The sequence below is a fragment of the Tasmannia lanceolata genome, unplaced genomic scaffold (genome assembly GCF_043159265.1).
Source record: "Tasmannia lanceolata isolate RefF3 unplaced genomic scaffold, GAP_Taslan_0.1 ptg000003l, whole genome shotgun sequence".
Classification (NCBI taxonomy): Eukaryota; Viridiplantae; Streptophyta; class Magnoliopsida; order Canellales; family Winteraceae; genus Tasmannia; species Tasmannia lanceolata.
The window spans coordinates 21,031,201-21,056,950 of NW_027518680.1; the positions used below are offsets into that span (position 1 = coordinate 21,031,201).

The window sequence follows — 25,750 nt, forward strand, 5'->3', positions numbered from 1 at the left end:
CTTCAGTTGAGGGGCCAAACCTTAAACAAATTGAAACTACAGGGTGTATTTGTCACGTTTTAAACTATAGGGGTGGAAGTGGATATGTCAGAAACTAGAGGGGGTGTAAATGTAATTTTCCCTAAACTTTCTCAGAAAAAGGAAGGAACACAGAAAATATTAGAGAGAGAGAGAGAGAGAGGTTTCTGTAACGCGGAAACGTGGAAATCGCGAGGAAATGTTCTTCCGGAAGAAGATTTTTTCAATAGATACTTAGATAAATCTGCTGGTAGTTATTTAGGTCTGAAGAGAGATCTGATTATTCCTTTATCATGCCCCATTTTAACGAATTCCGGGAAGGAGAAGAAGAATAAGAACAAGAAGCTAGGTTAGAAGGGTTAGGTTTTTTTTTCTCCCTTTTCTCACCATTTGGATCGAGATTTTGTAAAAGAGGAAACAAAAAGGAGAAGCTCTCGAGAAAGAGAGAGAGATGGCTTCTGCAAAATCGTCTCGATCTAGGGTTTCGACGAGCGGTGTGGTGGTTTCAAAGGGGATCAACCCTCAGGAAATAAGTTATCAGCTTGAGGAGAAGCTCAAGGTGTTTAAAACAGATCATTTTGATCCAGATGCATTTGTTCAATCCAAATGCCAAACCATGAATGAGAAGGTCCTCTTTTCTTTCGTGATTTTCTCTCTCTCTCTCTCTCTCTCTCTCTCTCTCTCTCTCTCTCTCTCTTTATGAGATTTTTTCTCAAATAATGATATTCATAGTATGAAATTATGGCCAAAAGATTCGATTTTTCTTTCTGAAAGTCTCATCCCCTTACAATTCCAGTTGCCAATTGATTGATTTCTCTCCTTTATGATTTAATTGACCATTTTTATATGAATTTGTGTGGGGAAAGGACTAAATTTTTTTCTTTCCACAATTTAGTGGGAAATGATATGATTATGGTCAATTTTGAGGGTTGTCATCCTAAAAATTGAATAGGGTTGGTTCAAGTTGTCCTTTTTCATGTGTAAAAATAGTAGGAACTTTTAGAAATATTTTTTATTTTTCAAACTTTTCTAACAAAATTCATGCAATCCAAATAGGGCCTTAGTGCTCATCTCAGAAAGAAAACCATTTCCTGATGATCAAATTGATCTGGCTTGATTGAATCCTATAGATAGGGTTGCATTTATCCCTTGCACATTTGAGAGGCTTTAGCCGGTCCGCAAGAAGTGGCATTTGTAATTCGCTTCTAAGGCCTGATTGACACATAGCTTATCAAGCTGTTACTAAGTAATTAACATCTGTGAGTAGTAAGAAGTACAATGAACTCTTCAAAAGCTATGATTGAAAGATTTCTAAGATTAGGGGACCAAATAGGTTTGGGTGCCATATGGTCGATATAACCCAAGACTAAGGCCCTGTTTGTTTGAGATTAAGATAAACGATGGTGAACCCCCGTACTGATTATTGGACTAAAAAATAATGTAATTTGAGTTCAATAATCGGTGTGGGGGCTCACAATCGGTTGTTAAAATCTTAAACGAACGGGGCCTACAATTTTTTAGGGATATAAAGAATAGGTAGTGATCTGCACAAACTTTATTCCTGCGTTATTTATCTAGCATAAACAACACATTTTCTCCACTGCCTAAAATTAAATCTTATTACTTATTTTAAAGATATTGAATTCATGATTCCAAGGTTTCCAAACAGAAGATCCTTCATCTTGTTGAAGCTTCTTCCTTTTCCTTGGATATTTAGGCTTAAGTATTCTGGCTCACATGTCATTTGTCTTTGTATAAGCCTCCGCCATATGCTACTATAGAAGAATTTTTGCCATTACAAAATGTTTACATCTTTTTACTTCATTCCTATCAAGTTAATCTTGTTATGTACCAATCATCCTTAGGAAAAGACAAATTCTTTTTGATTCACGAGGTTCAGCATGTGATGGTAACACTATTGCCTTTACTCACAGGAAATAAGGCATTTATACGCTTATCTTTTAGATTTAAAGAAGGCTTCTGCGGAGGAAATGCGTAAAAATGTTTACGCTAATTATACATCTTTCATACGGTGAGTGCATTATTTCAATGTGTAATGATTTTGCTTCAGTGACAGCTGGTACTGTAATCTTTTGTGGCCGATACTTCTTGCATGTATCTTTTGGTAGTTGTTTCTGTTAGTAATCTTAGCCCATCTGTTTTGGTACTGTAATCTGTCTAGAGGACAATTACTCCAGCCATGTATCTTTTGGTAGGTGTTTATGTTAGCAAACCTAACCCACCTGTTCTCTTCTACTTATATTCTTAAGCTTTCAAAGCCTTAAATGCTATTGTAAACTGTAAGGTTATCTGTTTCAAGCTTGGTGGGTTAGTATGGATGTACTTGGCACATTTTGTGTATTTGCTTCACCTTGCATAAAATCTACACAAGACAAAGAGTTTTTACTTGTTTTTTTTTTTTTTTGAACGGTTTTTAGCTGGATTGTTTAGTGTGTAAGCAATCTAGTTTGGTGTTTTCTCGGTCTCTTGATGTGTGCCTTGGATCTTATATCATCAACTGCTGTTTCAAACGATTATTTGATTATTGTTGCTGGCATGAAGAAAAATGCCGAACAACAATAACGATATCAATTCTACCACCAACTGAAGTCCCATAATGACTATGAATCAAGTGATGCCCCTGAATAACATGTTGGTGGCTATGGTCCCAGTTAGCAAACTGGGATATCTTACAGGGAGGGATATCGAGCCAGCGAAAGATAGTTGATGCAGGACAATAGTCCTGCATCAATAATCAAACTCATAATCGTTGGGAGATAGAGAATCTCTTTGTGATGTCGTTTCTTATTAGCTCTATTTTTATTAGTATTCTTTTGAATTCTTATTTCTATTGAAACACTTATTTATCCTAGATGTGGAGGTTGTTCACATCACATATAGACCACTTCATGGACCACTTATTATCTTTTATTCTTTTAGGGAACTGATATATCCATCTCTTTTTCTTTCTTTTTTTTGTCTTGGGGTAATCTCCTCTAGTGTAAAAGAGTAGGGCATAAATACATTGGAGGGGGCTGTCCCAACTCCCAAGTAAGAAAAAGGGTGAATATATCACTTCCCAATTGGACCATAGAAAGGGGCCCCTCCATTTAATCTCTTAAGCCCCCTAAAGCCCATCACTTAAGCCTACCTCTTATTCTCCCTTTTATGTTATTGATTTAGTGGAGGCTATCACTTAAAAACTGAAGCCTTATAAATACAGTAACGGCCCCTTAAACCCTGCACTTTTGGACGATTGGAGAAGCCACCCTCCTCCCCCCTCTTTTTTTCTCCGAGCCGAATGGTATCCACTCTCCCTCCCTCTCTCTCTCTCTCTCTCTCTCTCTCTCTCCTTTCCCTTTCTTCCTTCTTCCCTTTCTGTTCCTTTTCTTTGTCCCCTCTATCTGTCTCTCTTCTACCTACTGTTTCACTCTATTTGCTGTTGTCCAGCACTAGCACTATCCAGACTCCAGCCGGCCGACATCCACATCACTCTCCTTCTCCTTGTTCCTCCTTTCTTCGCTTCCCTTTTTTCCATCTGCACTGCACGACCAGCCATCACTTACTGCCCTGAAGTTCTCCTCCCCTTTCCCTTCTTTCTTTCTCGTCTCCTCATCCCTCTCCGTATCTTTGACAGTCCCGTGCAGTTTTTGCAGATGCTATCCAAAGCAGTCCTCTGCTGTTATAATAGTATAATACTACTACAGTGGCTCTCCCTGCTGTTTGCAGCCGCTGTCCCCATCTAATTCTTGCTCTGATACTGATATTACAACAGGTTTATCGCCTCCTTAATCCCCTTTAATGCATCTTTAGTCTGCTGTTTTCTTTCGTCAGCCTTGCTGTCCGATGTGGCCTTTATTTTTAAAACTGCAGCTGCAACAGTTTTAACCCTTGTCATTACCACCTTGCTGCAGTCCTTTCTACCCCTGATGTTTTTCCCTTCTTCCTCATCCATTTATACTCATTCCCTGATGGCTGGTACACCATCTTTATAGACTGTGGCTGCCACTCTTACTCCATCAGCTCTTGGAATCCTCGGCTGAGGCCTACATGATTAAGGTAATCTTTCTACCCCAGACCCGGTTGCATCTTATATTCATTTATATCCTTCCTTGAGCCTTATAATCAGATTTCCAGCCCTGTTTTTACATGACCAGCTTCTTCCACATCACCTTATTACCAAGTCTTTGATTCCCCTCCCTTATCCTACCTTCTTTGAGCCCTAGTTTGATAGTTCATACTGTTTTAGTTTATGGACATATGATTTATAGATCTAGTTTCTTCGCCTTGATCACATTGTTTGCAAAAACTTCTCTGAGAGATTAATGAAATCTTTCAAAGCCCTAGTTGCTATTGATTGTTCTTGGCTGTTTATTCTATTTTGGAATGGTAGTGCTGTTATTTTTTTGAATGATCGCCATTTATATTAAAACGAAAAGACCGAGATGATCAAAATACAGGGAGGGGAAATTACAATGTAAGAAGATAAAACAAACACAATGGTACATTATGGAGGAAGAGAATAAAAAAGGGCCAATGCTTCTTTCGATACCGCAGCCTAGCCAAGTTATCGGCCACCTCGTTGGCTGAGCTCCGGATATGAGTAAAGGATAAATACAAATCTTTGATGCAATAAAAGTCTAGCTTAAGATTGCCCGTAGGCCCGTTCCCATGCCTATATCATCTTTTGCCTCCAATCTGTCCTCATACAAATGTCTCGCAAGCCTTCCCACAAATCATACGCCGATACAAATGCAAAATGTTGAAGGGATTTCACGCAAGAAATAGTTAAAGCTATCACCTTGATGAAGAGGGACGCAACTCCTCTAGCATGTCCTTTGAATGATCTTCCATTTCGTTCCTTCCATAATACCCAAAATGTAGCTAAAAGAGAGACATTCCACAATATCTTCCTTTTTCCTCCAAGGGACCAATGACCAACACTGCAAGAGGTCCATGATTGATTCAGGAAACACCCAATGGATTCCAAACCTATTCATTAGCTTTCCCCATGCCTCCCTCGCCACTCTACAATGGAGAAGGAGATGGCTCGCGGATTCTCCTGCCCCCACGCATAGGGCACAATTATTGACAATGATCATCTTCCTTCTTCTCAAGAAGTCCACTGTCTGGTTTCTCCCTAGGCAAGCCGTCCAACCAAAAACACATACTCTTGGAGGGCCTTGGATTGTCCATACTTTGGCAATTTTTGCAGACACAGGGCAATCAATAAGATGTAAATAGAAAGATTTTATAGTAAAGTCCCCCCGATGAGTTCCAGATCCAAACCCTCTTGTCTTTCCCGTCTTGCTTAACATACCCTTCTTCGAGTGCCTACAACAATCATATCATAGAAGAGATTTCCTAGTCGAAGAGATTCCTCCTGAAAAGCTGTTTCCATACAACATGGCCCTCCCTTTTTTTCCATGAAATCCCACACTACACCATCTTTATTCTCATCACATACAGATCTGGGAACAGGTCTTTTAGGGGGTGTTCCAAACACCGTCTATCTGTCCAGAATCTAATTTTATCCCCCTCATACACCCTGAATTTTATACCTTCCTCGAACAAATCTCTGATCCCCAGAATATCTCTCCAAATTGTTCTCCCCATATGTTTAAACATGTTTTCTGACACCCAATGAACCGGAGAGGCTCCATATTTAGCTTCAATAACTTTCACCCAAAGATGGTTCTCCTCCTCACCAAACCTCCAAAGCCATTTCCCTAACTGTGCAATGTTCATTTCTTTTACGTTCCATATGCCGAGGCCTTCACTCTTTAAAAGTCTGAATACATTTTCCCACTTCAACAATGGGATTCCGTTTACCATTCAAAAAAAAAACAAACAAAAAGATTCCATTCTTATCTTCTGTCCCCCCACAGAAATCTTCTTTGAATTTGCCCGATTCTCTTGATTATACTTCTAGACATTTAAAACTGCCATCTGATATATGGGGATGTCTGCAAGCACTACTTTAATGGGAGTAAGCCTACCACCTCTCGAAACAAGGTTCCTTTTTCATGTATCAAGTTTTCTCCCCACTCTTTCCACAATATGGTTCCGCTGATGCTTCTTTAGTTTCCCAACCCCTAGTGGTAAGCCAACATAGGAAGTGGGAAGAGAATCTGTTTCACAACCCTTAATGAAGAAGAAGTAGCTCCTCTAGCATGTCCTTTCAATAATCTTGTATTTCGTTCCTTCCATAATACCCAAAATGTAGCTAAAAGAGAGACTTTCCACAATATCTCCCCCTTTTTCCCTCTAAGGGACCAATGACCAACACTGCAAGAGGTCCATGATTGATTCAGGAAACATCCAATGGATTCCAAACCTATTCATTAGCTTTCCCCACACCTCCCTCGCCACTCTACAATGGAGAAGGAGATGGCTCACGGATTCTCCTGCCCCCACACATAGGGCACAATGATCGACAATGATCATCGTCCTTCTTCTCAAGAAGTCCACTATCTGAATTCTCCCTCGGTAAGCTGCCCAACCAAAAACACATACTCTTGGAGGGGCTTAGATTGTCCTTACTTTAGCGATTTTTGCACAGGGCAATAGCAAGATGGAAATAGAAAGATTTTATAGTAAAGTCCCCCGATGAGTTCCAGATGCAAACCCTCTTGTCTTTTCCGTCTTGCTTAACATACCCTTCTCGAGCGCCTCCAACAATCGGATCATAGAAGAGATTTCCTAGTCGAAGAGATTCCTCCTGAAAAGCGGTTTCCATACAACATGGCCCTCTCTTTTTTCCATGAAATCCCGCACTACACCATCTCTATTCTCAGCCATTGCATATAGGTCTGGGAACAAGTCTTTTAAGGGTTGTTCCAAACACTCTCAGCCATAACATACAGGTTTGGGAACAAGTCTTTTAGGGGTTGTTCCAAACACCATCTATCTGTCCAGAATCTAATTCTATCCCCCTCATACACCCTGAATTTTATACCTTCCTCGAACAGATCTCTGATCCCCAGAATGTCTCTCCAAACTGTTCTTCCCCTATGTTTAAACATGTCCTCTGATACCCAATGAACCAGAGAGGCACCATATTTAGCTTCGATAACTTTCACCCAAAGATGGTTCTCCTCCTCACCAAACCTCCAAAGCCATTTCCCTAACAATGCAATGTTCATTTCTTTTACCTTCCTTCTGCCAAGGCCTCCACTCTTTAAAGGTCTGCATATATTTTTCCACTTAAACAATGGGATTCCGTTTACCATTCAAAAAAAAAAAAAAAAAAACAATGGGATTCAATTCTTATCTTCTATTCTCCCCATAGAAATCATATTTGAATTTGTTCGATTCTCTTGATTATACTTCCTGGACATTTAAAAACCGCCATCTGATATATGGGGATGTTCGCAAGCATTGCTTTAATGAGAGTAAGCCTACCACCTCTTGAAACGAGGTTCCTTTTCCATGTATCAAGTCTTCTCCCCACTCTTTCCACAATATGGTTTTACTGATGCTTCTTTAGTTTCCCAACCCCTAGTGGTAAGCCAAGATAGGAAGTGGGAAGAGAATCTGTTTCACAACCCAAAATCCCTACATTAATGCCAAATTCTCTTGATTTAGACAAAATTGACCGTTGTCCCATTATTTCTTCATAGCACCATAATATAGCTTTCAAATCAACATTCTCATCCTATTTGGAGGGCAAAAAAGAAGGATATCGTCCGCAAACTGAGCTGTGAGACTTCAACCTCACTGTCACCAATCTTGAATCCTTCCACCAAGCCACAGTTTCTACCTTTATCAATCAGCCTGCTAAGTGTCCATGTTACTATTACAAAAAGGAATGGTTATTAGGGATCGCCTTGTCTTAATCCACGGGAAGATTTAAAGAACCCCGTAGGAACACCATTAATGAGGATGGAGAACCAAGCTGGCGATATACACCTTTCCATCCACTTCCTCCATTTAGATCCAAAACTGATTCTGCCCATAAGATAATCCAAGCTCTTCTATTCCACAGTGGCTTTTTCTATATTCAATTTACAGACAATTCCATTGCGACCCAATTTGTGATAGTAATCCACCACTTCATTCACGACCATTGAGCAGTCAAGGATTTGTCTTCACTAACAAAAGCACTGACTCTCAGAAATGATCGAAGGGAGAACTTTCTTTAATCTTTCTCCGAGTACCTTGGCAAGGACTTTATACAGGCATCCTACCAAGCTTATGGGACGGAACTCCATTACAGAAGAGGCTCCTTTCAAAAGTCTCGCCCGGGCCCCACAGGTAGTGGTGGCATTTTTCGGGACTCTTTTGGGCACCATCTCCTATCTTACTCATGTCCGGCAGGTGTTTGTAATTGTGACGCAAATGAGGCGGAAGTGAGAGCACTTTTATGGTGATTGAAGTGCTAGCAGCTCATGGATTGGGGCAACTAATCATTGAAGGGGATTCAACAAATGCAATATCTTGGGCCAGCAACAAGGCGGTAGGTATGTGAATGTTAGCGGATCTCATCTCAGAAATTAGAGATCTAGTAAATAACCATTGCGCCTAAGTTTCAACGTCTGTGCAAATCTGCGAATGAAGAGGCCGATAAATTAGCTAAGGACAGTGCGGATAGAGAAGATATGAGGATCCTACGAGCTGATCATGTTAACATAGTGGGCGTTTCGAGGGTGTAGCGGCAATCAGGGACCATAACAACTATTGTTTCAGCATGTCTCGATATTGGATTCAAGGTGCCTGATAGAAGCATAATAGCAGCGGTGATTAACCAATCATCATGGGATTGGATTACATTCAAGCTTCAGGCATCCAAGCAGGGACTGTTCAGTGCAGGGTCTGTTGCATAATTCCAGATCTGATGTTTCGGCAGTATGGCACTGGGCGGCAGCGTATAAGGTCCGCAGGACAGGGTTCCAGCTGTATTTGGTTGTTGGATGTAGCTTAGCACAATGATGGTACGGAATGTGGACTTGACGTGGTATCATGCACAAGGGAATGATCTTCAGGGGACTAGTGCGTCTGCTGTTTTCTGCTCCCTGTCAAGCAGTAATCTGTTTGTGTATTGAGTTCTAGAACCAATTTATGATCTTTTAAGTTAAACAAAATCAATTTTTCAAAATTTTAATGGTTTTGTACAAAAGATTCGAAAATTCCTAGAGCATAGAACTCAAAATTCCATCCTAATTAGAAAGTCCTAATAGATTCTACAATTTTTATTGAATATAAATCATGGCAAAATATAAACAGAAACCAAAGTTGAATCATAAAAACAAACTACAATATGAAGACCATAAGAAACAAAATCCCTAGAACATGCAGCTCTACAATTAAAGAAAACAAGAAATCTTGACATACCTCTTTGGAAAATTCGACTAAGCTTGAGATGATGAATTAGGCCCACAAGGCAGAACTTCCATGAAATTTTTGCTCCACTAGCAAGATTCGGCCACAAGATATTGCACGCCAAAGTCTCAGTAAAAAGAAGGAGCTCTTGGAGACACAACTTCAGAAAGGAAATGCTCAGCCACCGAGTGGTATTTGGCCACCAACAAAAATAACAAATGAAATAAAAAGGATGAACAAAGGAGGGTGGACGCGCAAGGAAGGAGATTGAGAGTGCTTTGGGGTTGGAGAAGAAATAGAGGGTGTTGAGTTGGGCGTTAAGGGCTGCTAACTGGAGATAGTTGTGGGAGCCGGTTTTTTCCCTCGTTGCGCAGGATGGCAAGGGATCACCACAATTGAGTTTTCAGGGGATGTTATTTGATCTGCGTATCTTATGAACTCGGGACAGAAGTCCGTCGCCACCTAGGATAGGGCATAGGACCCGTGTCTATTCTTTAAAGGAAATGAGCATTGGGGCTCGAATTTCGTTGAAAGAGTCTTTTGCTCTGGGCATGTGAACCTTCTATTTTGCTCTGTTTTTAAGGCGTGGTCCTTGCAGATATCTGGGTAAAGGTTGTGGTTACAATTGGGGAAGGTGTTAGGCACCCCTCTTGCCTGGATTAACCCGGTTTCTTAACTTGAATTGGCATTTTTGAAAGAAGATAATTGATCTTTTTATCCCTTGTTAGGTTACGCTTATTTTTGCGATGTAAATGTAATGAATTTACAAAAAATAGAAAAAAGGCGCGGTTCGGTTTGATTCTGTTTGAGACCGTATATCACAAACCCTGAGAGGGAATTGTAAACTGATCCCAAAGTAGGCCCCCTCTCTGTAAATCAAATGAAAAAAGTGTAAGCCCAAGGGTACATCCCTCTCTTGTTTTGATGATCAACAAACCCAAATTGATGGTAGTTTGCTAATGGTTGCTCCAGTGTTGTGATTAAGACATGGTTAATTCATGTCAACACTTGAAGCAAGAAAACAAGGGCTAGTCTTGGAGAAAGTCAAGTCTTGGTTGTTTGTATAGAAGAATTGGATTGGTCTACGGTTATCAAATTGAAGCAGGGGCTGTTGTTATCAAAGTGGAATGGGGCTGTTAATGTCAATTAAGAAAGGGCTGTGAATATCAATTGGAAGTGTGTTTCGGCTGAAATTACCGAAATTCCGAGCGAAATTTCGGTAATTTCGGCCAAAATTTTGGGAAAATCCCTCCCAGTAACGTTTTGCGTGAGAATTGTTCACTGCTTGAGGATAAATTCACCCCCTTTAACGTTTTTCCTTACCTTTGAAAGTTGATAACGTTAAAGGGGGATTTTATCCGTCAAAGGGGGGAAAATAAAATATCATTTCCCTTCCTTAAATCTCTCTCTCTCTCTCTCTCTCTCTCTCTTCCGTAACAGTAGATTTAGTCATTAACTAATTTCGTGAACACAATTTCTCTTCCGTAACATCATGTAGATTTGTTTTCCTTAACTAAAACATAATCTGTTACTCGTAATTTCGGGAAGATTAAAATCTGTTACTCGGTCGAAATTTAAAACCTTGCTTCCAGGTATGATTAAAATCGTTGTCTTTCAAAAAAAGGAACAAAAACAAAAGACTCTCGAACCCTAGGTTTGCACCACGTGTGTAGGCCTACCTAATGTATCGTATATGAAAAGATACGATAATGATACTTGTACTGGATGTTTATGTTGGTCATAATAATTTTCATGTTTGAAACATATTTCAGTCTTCAAATTAACTATCATGCTTTGTGCTTGCTTGTATCACATATTGGAAATTATAACTCCAGCATGTGAATCGTATAGATGCTGTAATCCACAGATTATAAATTATATATTTTAAGTTAAATCTATTAAGATATAGTGTTTTATCTATTCATGTCTTATGTTTTATCTATTCATGCCTTGGATTTTAGAAAATGCGGAATTGTATCTTGATTCAAGTGTCCATATCTGTGCCCGTGTTCGTGTCCGTATCCATATTGTATCTGGGTTTCATAGTTTTTCCTTTTATTCGGTAGCATGTTGTTCATTTTTTGCTCTCTTGAGATGATGTCCTAGATTGACCTTGCTCTGCGGGCTGTATTGCACTATAATGAATTGGGGCGATTGGACAGTTTTGGACCTGCTTTTGTATATCATTTCGCTTTTTTTTTTGGATGGTGAAATTTCTTCATTTTATTTCTTTGTTGTGGGAATGTTATTTCTTTTTAGACTTGGCTCAGATTATATGTCGGATTTCTGGTCAACCTCACTCTCGCAAGGTTTTGTTAATTTATTATCCACTTTCACTAATGATTATTATCATGGAAAATGTTTTGTGATTCTGGTCCTATACAGCCAGATGTCTGGTGTTCTTACCTGTTGGCAAGTTTGTATTTATAGGCACGCTTTGAATTATTTTACGTGAATTACTTTTTATGTGTATTAATCTTGATTTCTTTTAGAAGGATCAGCTTATCCTTGCCAAGCAATGCTTGTAATTGTCATGCCAGTCAATCTTGAAGTATGGCGTTTGATACATTGACTAATAATTTTGTGTATTTACAGCACGTCAAAGGAGATATCAGATCTAGAGGGCGAGCTCCTTTCCATCAGAAACCTTCTATCTACTCAGGCAGCTCTAATTCATGGTTTAGCTGAAGGAGTTAATGTTGACTCCTTGGCTACTGGTCCTGATGGTTTCACAGAACGTGAAATATCTAATTTTGAAGATAGAGAACCATCTGAGGTAGAGAAATGGGCCGTGGAATTTCCTGACATCCTGGATGTTTTGTTAGCAGAGAGGCGAGTAGATGAAGCATTGGATGCCCTTGATGAAGGGGAAAATGTAGCTTTTGAAGCAAAAGAAAGAAAAACATTGAGCCCAGGCGCACTCTTGTCATTACAAACTGCCATTACTGAACACCGACAAAAATTAGCCGACCAGCTTGCTGAGGCCGCTTGCCAACCTTCTACTCGTGGTGTTGAGCTTCGTGCAGCTGTTTCCGCTCTTAAAAGACTCGGGGATGGCCCACGGGCGCATACATTGCTACTTAATGCCCATTACCAAAGGTTTCAATATAACATGCAAAGTCTCCGTCCGTCAAGTACCTCATATGGAGGAGCATATACTGCCGCCCTCTCGCAGTTAGTTTTTTCGGCCATCTCTCAAGCTAAAAGTGATTCTTTGGCTGTCTTTGGTGATGAACCGGCATATGCGTCCGAGCTAATCATATGGTCTACGAAACAGACAGAGGCCTTTGCTCGTCTTGTAAAGAGGCACGCATTAGCCTCATCGGCAGCTGCCGGAGGCTTAAGAGCTGCTGCCGAGTGTGTTCAAATAGCCTTAGGTCATTGTTCTTTGTTGGAAGCGAATGGGTTGAGGCTCTGCCCTGTCCTTCTGAAACTCTTTCGCCCTAGTGTTGAACAAGCATTGGAGGCTAATTTAAAACGAATTGAAGAGAGCACTGCGGCACTTGCGGCGGCTGATGATTGGTTGCTCACATATCCTCCGGTTGCTACTCGGCCAACCTGTAGATCTTCTACTACATCTCTTGGTACTGGGATTGGATCCCAACCTAAACTTTCAAGCAGCGCACATCGTTTCAATTCAATGGTTCAGGTGAATGATTCATTTTCTGTTTGAAGTGTTTAGGGACAATGAATGATTCTTTTCTTTCTTTCAAATTGCCAGCTTTTTATAGTCTTGTTGAAAGTTTATTTCCTTACTATCTTGACATGGTGTATTTGTAGAAGCTATGTTAGATGGGTTTGAATGCATCGGGTCCCGTTATCAGATTGATTCACAAGCTTATGGGCATTAGTAATAGTTTTGGTGATTATAGGGCTTTTTTTTTGTTCTATATGAAACTGAAACTAGCATATTTAATTACATTTCTGTATAATTATATCATAGTTTTAAAACTCCACCGTGCCCGCGTCGACTCCCCCGAGTCGACTCCCTTTTACCTTGGCCATGTTCCGCATTGCGCCGCATCCACGTTCTGCATTTTCCCTACCGAGTCAATAAAAAGTCCTTTGACTCTCCCGAATTATGACCCCGTCAACTGAGTACTCGACTGCATCATGCCAAGTCGACTAGAATTTTCTTTGGCTGCGTTCCGCGCCGCATTCGTGTTTTTAAACACCGGATTAAATCATTTGCTGTTTTTCTTCAAACTTTACATAATCAAATTGCTTGTTGTTTATTGGGGAGCGAATGTTGGCAGTCTTTAGAGATTGCTTGTGTATTGGAGGTGAATGTTGGTAGTCTTTAGAGCCTTGGTATTGTAATTGGTCTATAACTAGCATAGTAACTGTGATTTCTTAATACTACAAGAAGTTCAAAATCCAATTTACCGTTTTTCTTCATTGCCTTTATGTGGCTGAAGTAAACCTTTTCAACAGCTCATCTTCCTGTTCCAGTTGCCATTAACTTGTGTAGGCCCTGTCTGTTCAGAATGCTAAAGCATTTCAGGATATCACTCTTGACTTCTTGACCTAGATTTTTCAAGTTTTTATGCTTATTACAATATTTATACATCTACACCTAATCATTACTGTTAGAATGAACTCTAATGTCTTTATCATTCAAGTTCTCAACAATTTTCTTCGTATTTTGAACATTTTTGCAGGATTTCTTTGAGGACGTAGGACCACTCCTCAGTATGCAGTTGGGTGATTCCACATTAGAAGGCCTACTACAAGTGTTCAACGCATATGTCAATTTGCTGATAAATGCGCTGGAAGATGAATATGAAGGCTCTGTGAAGGCGCACACAGAAGCCCAGCAGATAGCTTTGTTAGCAAATGCATCTTTATTAGCCGATGAGTTGCTTCCGCGTGCGGCCATGAAGCTTTCCCGTCAAAGCCGGCTGCCAGATCAAAGAGAATGGAAGAGGCGGCTCCAACGCTCCGTGGATGGATTACGAGATAGTTTCTGCAGACGTCATGCTCTTGATGTTATTTTCACAGAAGATGATGAACCCTGTCTAACTGCTGACATGTACATAAATATGGATGGAAATGTTGACGAGCCAGAGTGGTTTCCCTCTCCAATATTTCAGGTATTCGACTCTAGTGTGAGCTTATATTGTAAATGGTAAAAGTATGTCTGCTGTTTCTATGTTCAATCATTTTGGCCATAGTTCAAGTGAAATTTCAATGCCAGATCTGCCTCCCCTTCTTTTCAGCATTTCCTTGGAAGTTTGGGTGAGGGTGTTTGATTTTCCGATAATTTGTGGGTTGGTAGGGTTAGTCTCTGCCATGCTTTCGTGAGTGTTTATAGTTTAGCTAGGGAGAAAGGGTCTTGTGTTGTAGATTTCTATGAGAGAGGGGGGGGGGGGGGGGGGGGGAAGGATTCGTCTGGCAGTGGTATTTTAGGCATAAACTTAAAGATGATAAGATTGAGTCCTTAGTTTCATTGTTGGATGTCCTAGAGAATGTGTATGTGTCGCCCACTAGAATTTGGTGGCTCATCAGATTCTGACTAGAATTTCCGAAACATCTTTCGATGGAAAGTGTCTCATCAAAAGATCAATATCCAAGACCTATTGAAAAGGAAGTGACTACATTTAGCTTGTCACTGTGGTTTATGTTCGAGGGAAGTGGTCTTGGCTACCCATATCTTCATCCATTGCATTGTTGCTAGTGGAGTGTGGCAGCGGGTTCTTAAGATTTTCAGTATCCAATGGGTCTTTCCCCTTTCTTGTAAAGACCTATTGTAGGGGTGATCAGTGTTTAAAAACTCCTTGACTCGACAAGGAACTCCCCCGAGTAGACTCCTTTTTGCCTTGGCCGCGTTCCGCGTTGCACCACATCCGCATTCCGCGTTTTGCCCTACAAAGTCAATAAACTCTTTCGACTCTCCCAAGTTATGACCACGTCGACCTCATCAACCGCGTTTTTGGCCTCGTCTGCGCCGAGTCGACAAGGATTTTTCTTGGCCACGTTCCGCGTCACATCCGCGTTTTTAAACACTGGGGGTGATGTGCTAGTCACTTGGGTTAAGGGAAGAGCTATTTGGCTTCTGGTTCCATACGTAGTTTGTTGGGAGATCTGGAAGGAAACAAACCTGAGAATCTTTTAGAGTAAGCAGTTGATCCCCAATGGTGTGGTTGGGAAGATCAAAACTAATATTTGCTGCGATGCCATTTCTAGAAGGGAGTTCATTGGTTACTCCATTCAAGATCTATTCATTAACTGGAGGTGGATTGCTCAGGTTGTGGTGATGAAAGACAAAAGGAAGGTTAGATGGAAACCCCTGGCTCCTAATGCTGTCAAGCTGAATTTTGATGGTGCAGTGATCGGAAACTTGGGGTTGGTTGACATTGAAGGGATCATCATGGGAACATAGCCATTGCATTTTATGGGCTGATTGGATGGAAAAATTCTAATGAAGGCAAAGCTATGGCACTGCCCACCACCTTAAGACTGTTCTCTCGTGAGTTCCAAGGAAACATTGGAGTCGGAGGGGATGCTAGGATTGTGAATTCGTGGGGAACGAAATCGGTTAGTCCATGGAGGCTTTCTGGAATAATTAATGGAATTGTTGACTTATGTACCATGTATAATCCATCTCTTGCCTGCATCCCCCGAAGTTCTAACAATATGGTGGACCTGCTGGCTGAAGGAGTGGGTTTTATTTTAACCTTTTTATGTATTATTGTCAATGGTCTTTTTGCAAACTTTTCCCATATTTAAAAGAGAACATGTGAATTTTGGGCATTTGTAATTTTAATTTGAACATTGGGTTAAGATCGAGAATCCCTTATTTTTATACTTGCATAGTTGCATGTCCTCCATTTTGTGTTACTAGAAGTAGCAGCATCCTTTTTAGTTGTAAATGCTCTGCCTTAGAACTCTTTTTGTCAGATCCTTTTGCTTATTGCATTTGTTTTCTGTTTAGGATCTTTTCATAAAATCGAACACAATTGCAACCATAGCTGCAGACATTTTTATTGGCCGGGAAAGGTTTGTTACACTGCTATTGATGAGACTCACAGAGACTGTCATCCTATATCTTTCGGATGACCAAAGCTTTTGGGATGATATTGAGGAAGGTCCAAGGCCTTTGGGTCCTCTTGGCCTCCAGCAGGTATATGGGTGGGATTTCTCTATTCAATTGTTCTGGGTTCTTTTGATTTGAAATTGACATTTTATTTACGTGACTTACTGTATGTAGTTCTATTTGGATATGGAGTTCGTAATTCAGTTTTCATCCCAAGGACGTTACTTGTCTCGGCATTTGCGTCAAGTTATCAAAGGAATCATCTCTAGGGCTATCACTGCATTTGCTACAACTGGAATGGACCCAGACAGGTAAACTACTAGCGTGCAGTTATTTGCAGTGTGTCAAAAATCTGATATATTTGCTCGCTTTTTCTTGTGTGAATTATCTGCATGGTCAGGTGATTCAGAGTTTTTTCTGAGGAATCAAAACATAAATTGATTAGAAACAGGAAATAACCTATAAACTATAAATGACCGTAAAAAAAAAACCTATAAACTATAAAGAGATGAACGTTGTCTTTGCAGAACACTTATTAGCTAGAATCTTGTTCCCAGGGTGCAACTGTCGCTTGGGCCCTTGAAGATTACCTAACTTCATCTTTATAGAATATGAACTTGGGAATGGCAATCAACCCTCATTTTGAGAATGGCAATCAACCCTCATTTCAATTGTATTTTTAAATGCACAAGTAATATGGATACTTTATCATATAGGGTATTGGTACAGTTGATTTTACTGTTGGGATGAATTTCCATCCTCTGTATCTGGTTTGCATACTGTGTTTTGCTTTATCTTTTTCACTTCTTTTATTCTTTCTTTTCTTTTCTTTCCGGCCTACCTTGGCCCCTCTCTTTGTATTTCTTTCTTCTTTTTTAATGAGTTCTCTCTCTTCTTTCAAAAACAGAAGAAAATAAAAATGGAAAATGATAAATGCGCCCCTTTTCATCACTTGGGACACCCAGCTGCATTGGATGTGGCAATCAGGTCACTTCATTCTTCAAATGTGAAGTACATCAGCACCTTTTCAGTCATAGATACACTGTAGCTGGGTGTCTCAAGTAGTGAAAAGGGGCGCATTTATCATTTCCTCAAAAAAAATTTCTAGCTAAGATGCAACTCTTTTTTTTTTCCAAAACAAGTCCATCCTCTTGAAATCTCATGTTATTTCCCTACCACCAATCTACAACGACCATTATTCCATCAAGCCCATCCAGAGAAAGTGGGTCAGTTGCTGTCATAATGGGTGGCATTACTGGGAGCAGATGTCTTGGACGATTCATGTCAGAGATTCTAAAGCAAAGGCCTTAGGCTATTTACCCATTAACAATCATATGTTGTATGGTTTAAGGGGTGTTATTTCTAGATGTTATTAAGCATCCTAAGTGTCTCTATCCCCCTTCGTTGTGTTTTGACTACATTTTTACAGTCATTTTTTGATATTTTTTGCTTTCCGTTAATGTGGCTCCCGTTTTCCATGTGCTGTTAAGGAAAGCATGAAAGGGCAAGTCAATATGGGGAGGGATGAGGTGTGTTGGTGGGAAGAGAGTTATGTAGACGTAGGGGTTTGGGTGCATGGCGATCAATCTGTAATGTGCGATGATTTTCTCTCTTTGAATATGTATAGGGTGGGGAGGGTTGGAGGGGATTAGATTTGGGAAGATTCATGGTTGGTTCTTGTCTTGTTGTGCCATGTTTATCATGGCCTCTAGAGATTAGTTTGTGAGAAAGGGGTTGCTGTAGGTGATTGTTGTGGGAGATTGGGGAATAAGGTAGTGTTGAGTTTGGTCATTTTGCATAATCACAAAGATGAGGAGTTAGATGGTCTTATTGGGTTGTTTAGTCATCTTGAAAATGTGTCTTCTAATATCAAGGATCGGAGTGTATGGGCTCCTAATCCTAATTAAAACTTCATTAGAAAAGTACTATCCTTCAACACATTTCCTTACCCTTCCCGTGCAACCTGGATCCCATGGGAAATCCATTGTGATCAATTCTAGAAAGAATCTCCATGATTATGCATACGATTTTTTGTTATAGTGTTTAAGGATTTGGGCATGCTTGAATATGGACAGCATGAGAGGGGAAAGTGCAGGTTGAGCTATTCCATCTTATACGAGAGATATGGCGATTGTGGAATCATCTATTGAAGATAGAAATGAAGGCAAATAGGAATAATGGATGTAAGAAAAGAACTGTCCTTGGGAATAAGACTAAGATTCTTCATGGGGACTGGCTATGCATGAACTGCATGTATCATAACATCAAAAGATGATTTAAATGTCGGCATTGTGCATTAGAAAAGGAAAAGGTTTAGCTCCTGATTTGGAAAAGGTAAGAATAATCCAGGCTGCCCCTGCCACAACTTGAACCTTATTTTTTATAGGACGGTTGAGGGTACTGGGAAGGAGATGATGGAAGCAGATTTTATATCATTCAAGATGTTGGGTGAAGAGACTTGGGACATAATCAACCTTTTGAAATCTTGTTTGATTGGAAGAATTAGCGAGGGTGTGTGGAATACGAAGGATGCGTATAAGTGGGTGGAAAGAAGATGGAAGATTACTCTACCCTTCAACCCAAGAAGATTAGTTGCAATAAAGTGTTGTTTAGACTGAGTTCAGAATTGAAATCTCGTCGAATTTCTAGAATTGGGTGTTAAGAGCTATGGGGACTTGCTGGAATGCCTCTATCCTTGGAATTCAGCTCTGAAAACTGGTGCAAGATCAATCTGGATCAGTGTTTAAAAACTCCTTGACACGACAAGGAACTTGCCAGAGTCGACAAGGATTTTTCTTGGCCGCGTTCTGCGTCACACACATCCACGTTCCACGTTTTGCCCTGTAGAGTCAATAAAAACTCCTTTGACTCTCCCGGGTTATGACCGCGTTGACCTCGTCAACTGCATTCTTGGCCGCATCCGCGCCGAGTTGACAAGGATTTTCCTTTTCCGCGTTCTGCGTCATATCCGCGTTTTTAAACACTGATCGTCATATCCGCGTTTTTAATGGATACGCTTCTATGGTATTCCGTATTCCCTTTCATGCCTGGCCAAGTCAACAGTAAAGAACTTGTGGAAAGTGTATGGGAGGGTTCTTGAGGTTGAAATGGAGGGAGAGAATAGTAACAATGTCAACTTTTCCCGAGCTTGAATCTTGTCCTCAGAATGGGTTTTCCTTAGGGCATAAATGAAGCTGAAAGTCCTATATTACTGGTACCTTATTGGAGGTAAGCAGGGAGTTTGGTGAAGACATGCGACTCTCGGCAGAGCAGAGCAGAAAGCATAGTTACTTCTGCCTATTTGTTTCTGAAGCCTGCAATCAACAGAGAAGATGGCCAGCAATCCACATAGAAGATGACTGATGCTAATGGCAGTAGACGAGCTGGGGAAGGTGTGAAAGTTTGGGCCCACTTATTCATCCAACCATTGGTCCAATTGTAAAACCAATGGTTCATTCACCGATTGGGAACACGTGGCACCTAGGAAGACCTATCATAAATCCACCTCTAAGGTGGACACAATGGTCAATAGAGTTCCTCCTCTGCCTGCCACCCCCTGATGCAGGAGCATCCCCTGGAATCTCTACATTGGCCCTTAGTTGGGGTAATTTGGTTATTTTGATAGGTGTCCATGTCTTTTTAGTCTTTTGCCACAAATAGGGGTAGATAGAATTTGAATTTGAGTTTTGTAGCTAGATTAGATCTAGCAAATTGCCTTTTGGAGGGAAAATTTGCCCCTTACAAAATTCATCCACGGTAAGATGCGCCATTGATCCTTCAGTTCTAAATCCTAATTTGGCATGATGAAAATAGTGTGGCGCCTACGCCGTAGATTCTGTAGCTATAGGAGGCATTTGTCCTTTTCCCTTGTTATGGGGCACATGGGTTTTTTACCTTTTAATTCACATAACTCACTTAAGTGAATTAAGAGGGCCTACCTAGGCCTTGCAACCAAAAGGAGAAAGTAGCAATTTGTGGGTTTTTATTAGAGTCCTTGTTATGCTTGGAGATTTCTTTTAAGACTCCATGTTTTAGTGAATTAAGAGTCCTCTTAGTTTACCAAGAGTGTTATTAGTCTTTTGGCAAGTGGCAAGTGGCAAGTGGCAAGATATGTTTTGATTTTATGTTTTAGAGACGAAGAAGTTGGCTTCCTCTCTTCTTTAACTCATCTTTATCTCAGTTTCTCGAATTCTTTTTGCTTTTGATCTTTTTGTTGATTAAGAAACTATTTTACCACCTCCATCATCCACTTCTTTAACTCAGTCCCGTGCATAGCCAATCAACCCTAATCCTGATCCTTTATTGATCTTTCTCATAAATACAAGAAAACACTCCCAAATCCTATATCCACAATCCCATCCAATCATGCACCATAAAATCCCTTCCCATGTAATCGACCACCATAAACCCATCCCCATCCAATCATCCACCATCAAACCTTGGTGTATTCCCTTGAAACCCTACTGCAATCCTAGCTATTTTAAACCCTCACTTCATTGGTATGATATTAATCAGTAATCTTGATTCTATTTTCCCTAACCAGTCCTACATCAAGTCATCAAGTGGTTTCAGGGCCTAAGTTTTTCCTATGGCAAGTTGAAGCGAAATGGGCTACAAGGAATAACTCACTGATGTACAAAGAGATGAGTTACTCAAGCTGATAGGGAGGTTGGACAGCTTTGAGATTCATCTGAGGGAAGTAAGAAATTCCTCTACTCAAGGGAACGCAACACTTTAAGAGTTTGGAGATGTGATAGTTAGAGATATAATGATCCTATTGAATTTTCAGCTTACCAGGAAGAAGGTCAACCTCTTGCTCCGAATCCTAGGATTAATACGAGGCTTGCACGAGTGAGGGATCAGGATCCTAGTCACCATGAGGGATGAGGTATGTGAGATGCTTGAATAGGAGAAGCCTGTCTATGCTGATTACTTAGGAGCTAACACAAAGATGCGTGTACTGTGTACGGTAGCGGCTCTCATGTGGACAATAGCGGCCAAGAATATCAGTACATGCGATGGACTTCTGAAGAAAAAAACATATTTATCTTGCAAGTAGATGCATACTTTGCACATGGGCGAAGGAATCAATGAATCCTTTCATGATCCATTGCCATTTTACTTCTACTATTTGGATAGCACTTACTTCCCGAGTTGATTTGGCATGGGTTTTCAAGGGTCCATTGAATCAGTTATACTTGGTTGGGAATCCGGTCCATTTGGTGCGAATGGTAAGACCTCTTAGAGACTAGTTCCATATGCTTTGTTGTGGCATCTTTGGAATGTGCGTAACAATCAAATTTTTAATGATAAACAAATAGCTTGGAAAGATTGTTTCATTAATTAAGCTCGATTTATTATCTTGGGCAAGGGGTGATACCCTTATGTATTACTTTAAGCTATTGGAAGACAATTATTTGGGAAGTAATTCGATACCTAAATCCTTACCTTGGTTTCTTTTTTGGGTTAAATCCTCACCTCGGTTACCACTGTCGGTTGATGTTATCAAACTGAACTTTGGTGGTAGTTCTAAAGGGAATCCTGGACCCATTGATATTGGGAGCATCTTTAGAAATCACGTGGATGGGTTTCTGAATTACTTTTTAGGGCCTTATAGTGTGATAGCTTGCTAGATGCAAATGAAGCGGAAGCCAGATATGTATTAATGGGTTTGCGTATTAAGTACTGTTTTATTCTGTTGTGTATAATAGAAGATGATTCCAATTATGTTATCTCTTGGGCGAAGGGACTTACTGAGGCCTCATTGGCACCTTGCCCCAATCATCCTTGAAATTGATCTTTATGTGGTGATGAAGCCTCTATTGAATCACCGATTATAAGCAGCAAATGAAGGAGCAGACATTTTGGCTAAGGAAGGCAATGGTATTATTTATTTCTTTAGATTGGTTGGTTGGAACATCTTGTCCATTTTTTATACTGTGCACATAATCGTTTAAAAAATGACGACGTCACAGTGAGGTTATTTTTCCTTAGACTTGTGTCCGAGATAGATCTTCTTTTTCTTGGATGTGCGTTTGGAGATTTCATGTTTCTTCCCAAGGTGTAATTTTTTGTGGGACTGTTTACTTGGAAAAAGATCAACGTCATCGACTTGCTTAAGAGAAAAAGCTGTCAAATGGTTAACCGACATATTTTGTTCAAGGACTGAAGAATCTTGCAGTTCCTTTTATTCATTGTTCGACTACTAGGGAAAGGCATTCTTAATTGGTTCTGCTTTGTTTTGGTCATTCCTTGGAATGGTTAACCGACATATTTTGTGCAAGGACTGAAGAATCTTGCAGTTTCCTTTTATTCATTGTTCGACTACTAGGGAAAGACATTCTTAATTGGTTCTGCTTTGTTTGGGTCATTCCTTGGATTCTCCTGCTTCTTGAAGAATGACATTGTTGATCTTTGGGCGGAAAGGTTTATAATGTAGACTGTAGAGTAAATATTGTTATCCTTTTCATATATGTGAATCATATTTTTCTTTGCCATGATTCTAATCGAAGGTTCAGGAAAAAAAAAAAAGAGGAAGTAGAGGATGGCTTCTGTCAGGGTACCGTGACCCCCCCAATGGATATTAAGGTTTTTGGGTATGTTTTGTGAGCCATGCATTAACTCATGTGAATAGATTCTAAGAGGATCTTATTCTTTTTCATGAGTTAGTTTTGTTGGATGGCTTCCATTGCTTTGGTACTTTGTTCATGGACTTAATTGCATTAGTTTTTTTGTTGGATGTGTTCCATTGGTTTGTTTTCTATGTGCTGAGCTTTGGTAAAAGAAGTGATTGTTGATATTTTTTCCTTTTTTATTGCTTCAGTTTTCTGTCCAGAGTTGAGTATAGCCATGACCTCTGTAACTTGTTTCTTTTGCAAAGAGACGTTCCTGCCTTCATGGCCATAAAATGATGCAATTTAAAGCAATCACAATCAATTATGAGAAAAAAGGAATATTTACTCGAGAGAAAGGAAAAGGGTCAAGACAGATCCTTGTCATGCAAGTCACCTAATGCTAACATCAGCAGGGAGAGACTCAATTTAGCAGCTTTTTAGAGTCTCAATTTAACATATGGAGTTTCAATTCAACATCTTTTTATAGTCTCAATTTAACATATTTTAGACCGGTTCTATATTAGTATTAGGGGATTTGGAAGTTTATGCATGCTAGGTTTTTTTTTTCTGCGGGTTTCTCTTTAATACTCGATATATATTTCTATCTGAAGGAGTTAGTTGTATTTAATCTGTTCATTTACACTTTTTCTAATGATTTAAATACCCTTGCAATATTTGGTTTTCTACATGCTGAAAAATCCATGTTTTGTTGGCAGTGTACTACCGGAAGATGATTGGTTTGCTGAGGTTTCTCTTGAAGCCTTAAATAGATTGAGTGGAAGAGGTAGTAAATCCATCAATGGGGATCGAGATCTCAACAGTCCCACTGCTTCTATATCGGCACAGTCCATTTCATCATTTAGATCCCATGGGAGTTCGTAGTGCTCAGTTTCTCTCGTGTAAATTGGAGAACCAAGCAGGGCCAGGGCATAGAGCTTTTCAATAAACCACCCACCTATGCTATTCTATTGACCAAATCCGAGGGGCGAACACACAACTATCCACACCCAGTGATGGTTGTACCATGCAGGTCCTTGTATAATTAGTAAGCATTTCTTTTTATTATTTATAATTTTTCCATGTTAGTGGAATACCACATTTTCTTAGATTGATAGTCTTAGGAATTCTTTGCATCTGTCTCTAGCTAGACTGATGTCAGATTGTACCATTCTTGCCATTGCTTTGGGGACACGGTCCATTTTTCATTCGTGAATTTGCTGCGCGGAGAAGGATTGTTTTGGTTCGGGAATGTAATGTTTCTTACTTCTCATTTTGGGTTGTGCTTATTCAGCCCCATCTGTAAAATAATCTCTTTGTTTTCCCAATAAAACTAGAAGCACCAACTCTTATTCCTTGTTCATTCGTTCATTTAGCTGTTTAGGAGCATCACATTAATTGTACTGTATTCTTCCCATCAAACACTTTTTTTTTCTCCCATTTGGTAGGTGAACTGTGATTGAACATGACCCCATTGTTGCAACATGAACCAAACCACACTGTCCATTTGACTAAAGAGCTTGACCCCAATTGCCCTGCAAACTCTGTTGATTTTTTTTCTTTCCTTTCTGGTGCTTTAGGTAAGGTGGGATCAAATTAATGACCTCATTATATTGACAAAACATTGTCCAATTTAGTAAAACTGTTGATGCTAATTGCATTGCAAACTCTCTACGAGTTTGAGAACATAGTAAACAGAACCGCCAATGGGTTCGCAATTTATTTTGACTTGGCATAGACAATGGAGCCTTTAATGTCATTTATAGACCTAATCATACGATTAAGTGTGTCCATTTTTTCTTCTTCAGAAGCGGAATTGTAAATTGATAACTACCTTCTCTTCTTACTTGCCATAACATAGAAAATGTATAATGTTACTGTTAAGAAAGCTCCCCCCCTCTAAATAAAGGTTAGTTCCCTTGATCAAAATTCAAAAAATTTGCAGTGTATTTACTTTTTTGTTCATCTAAATTTTGGTTCCATTGACTCAAAGATTGCACACATAAATTACAGGGAGATGATGTCTCCATTCCCTTGTTTTGGTAACCTACACTCTTCTCCTTGTTTTATAGGTTACAATTATCAGAAAGCTGTCAATAGCCAAACATAAAATGTGTACACAAATAGAAGAATATCATTGTTACGAACCTGATTTGGTTCGTAATGGAATTAATCTTCTTAGAGGGAAGGTCAAGCTTCTAGGGAAGGACCGGTCCTCGCTTGTGATCAAAGCACAATTTCTAGGATAAAATTCGTTATTAATTTGGAAAAGACTACTTACACATTTTTTTTTTATAGAAAATCAACTTACCACTTCCTCTAAAACACCTACCTATGTCAATCTAGGTAACTCTTATCCCTAAGACTCCTATTCTAACCACAATTAGAGAAAAAATACCACAAAATATAAAATAATTTATTCTACATAAGTGGGACCTATCTAAGCACGTAACATTCCTCCTCCCTTGAAATCAACTTTATCCTCAAGGTTGAAGATTAAACTCTGGCCAGTTAATGAAAAATGAGATCTTGCACACTTTACGAAGTCTTACCTCTGCTCTTTTGTGGTTTCTTTCTCTCCCTTCATTCTTCTCTTCATCTTGCGATTAGTCTCCATTTCGTATGCCGTCATTAAGGGTTGAAACGGCTCTATTTTCAAATTGATCTCTTCATGTCATTCATCAACGTTCTAAACCTTCGTTGTGTTTTTGGAATGATTAGAACGTTGATGCACGGATGGTCGTGGGTGAGGATCTTTTTGACA

General features: G+C 39.8%; 1 protein-coding gene across 1 annotated transcript; it reads left to right on the forward strand.

Moving 5' to 3' along the window:
• Positions 1 to 142: 142 nt before the first annotated feature.
• Positions 143 to 24,347, forward strand: LOC143853804 (exocyst complex component EXO84B-like). Its single transcript, XM_077363533.1, has 7 exons — positions 143 to 646; positions 1,953 to 2,050; positions 11,935 to 12,988; positions 14,001 to 14,432; positions 16,274 to 16,462; positions 16,550 to 16,686; positions 23,706 to 24,347. Exons 1-7 carry the CDS (start codon positions 470 to 472, stop codon positions 23,869 to 23,871), a joined length of 2,253 nt encoding a protein of 750 aa, XP_077219648.1. The 5' UTR covers positions 143 to 469; the 3' UTR covers positions 23,872 to 24,347.
• Positions 24,348 to 25,750: the final 1,403 nt, after the last annotated feature.

Excerpts from the sequence above, each read along its gene's own strand:
- LOC143853804 (XM_077363533.1), top strand. The coding sequence starts at position 470 with ATGGCTTCTGCAAAATCGTCTCGATCTAGGGTTTCGACGAGCGGTGTG. Across the intron at positions 12,989-14,000 it reads GTTTCAATTCAATGGTTCAG|GATTTCTTTGAGGACGTAGG; the intron begins GTGAATGATTCA and ends ACATTTTTGCAG. Across the intron at positions 14,433-16,273 it reads TTCCCTCTCCAATATTTCAG|GATCTTTTCATAAAATCGAA; the intron begins GTATTCGACTCT and ends TTTTCTGTTTAG.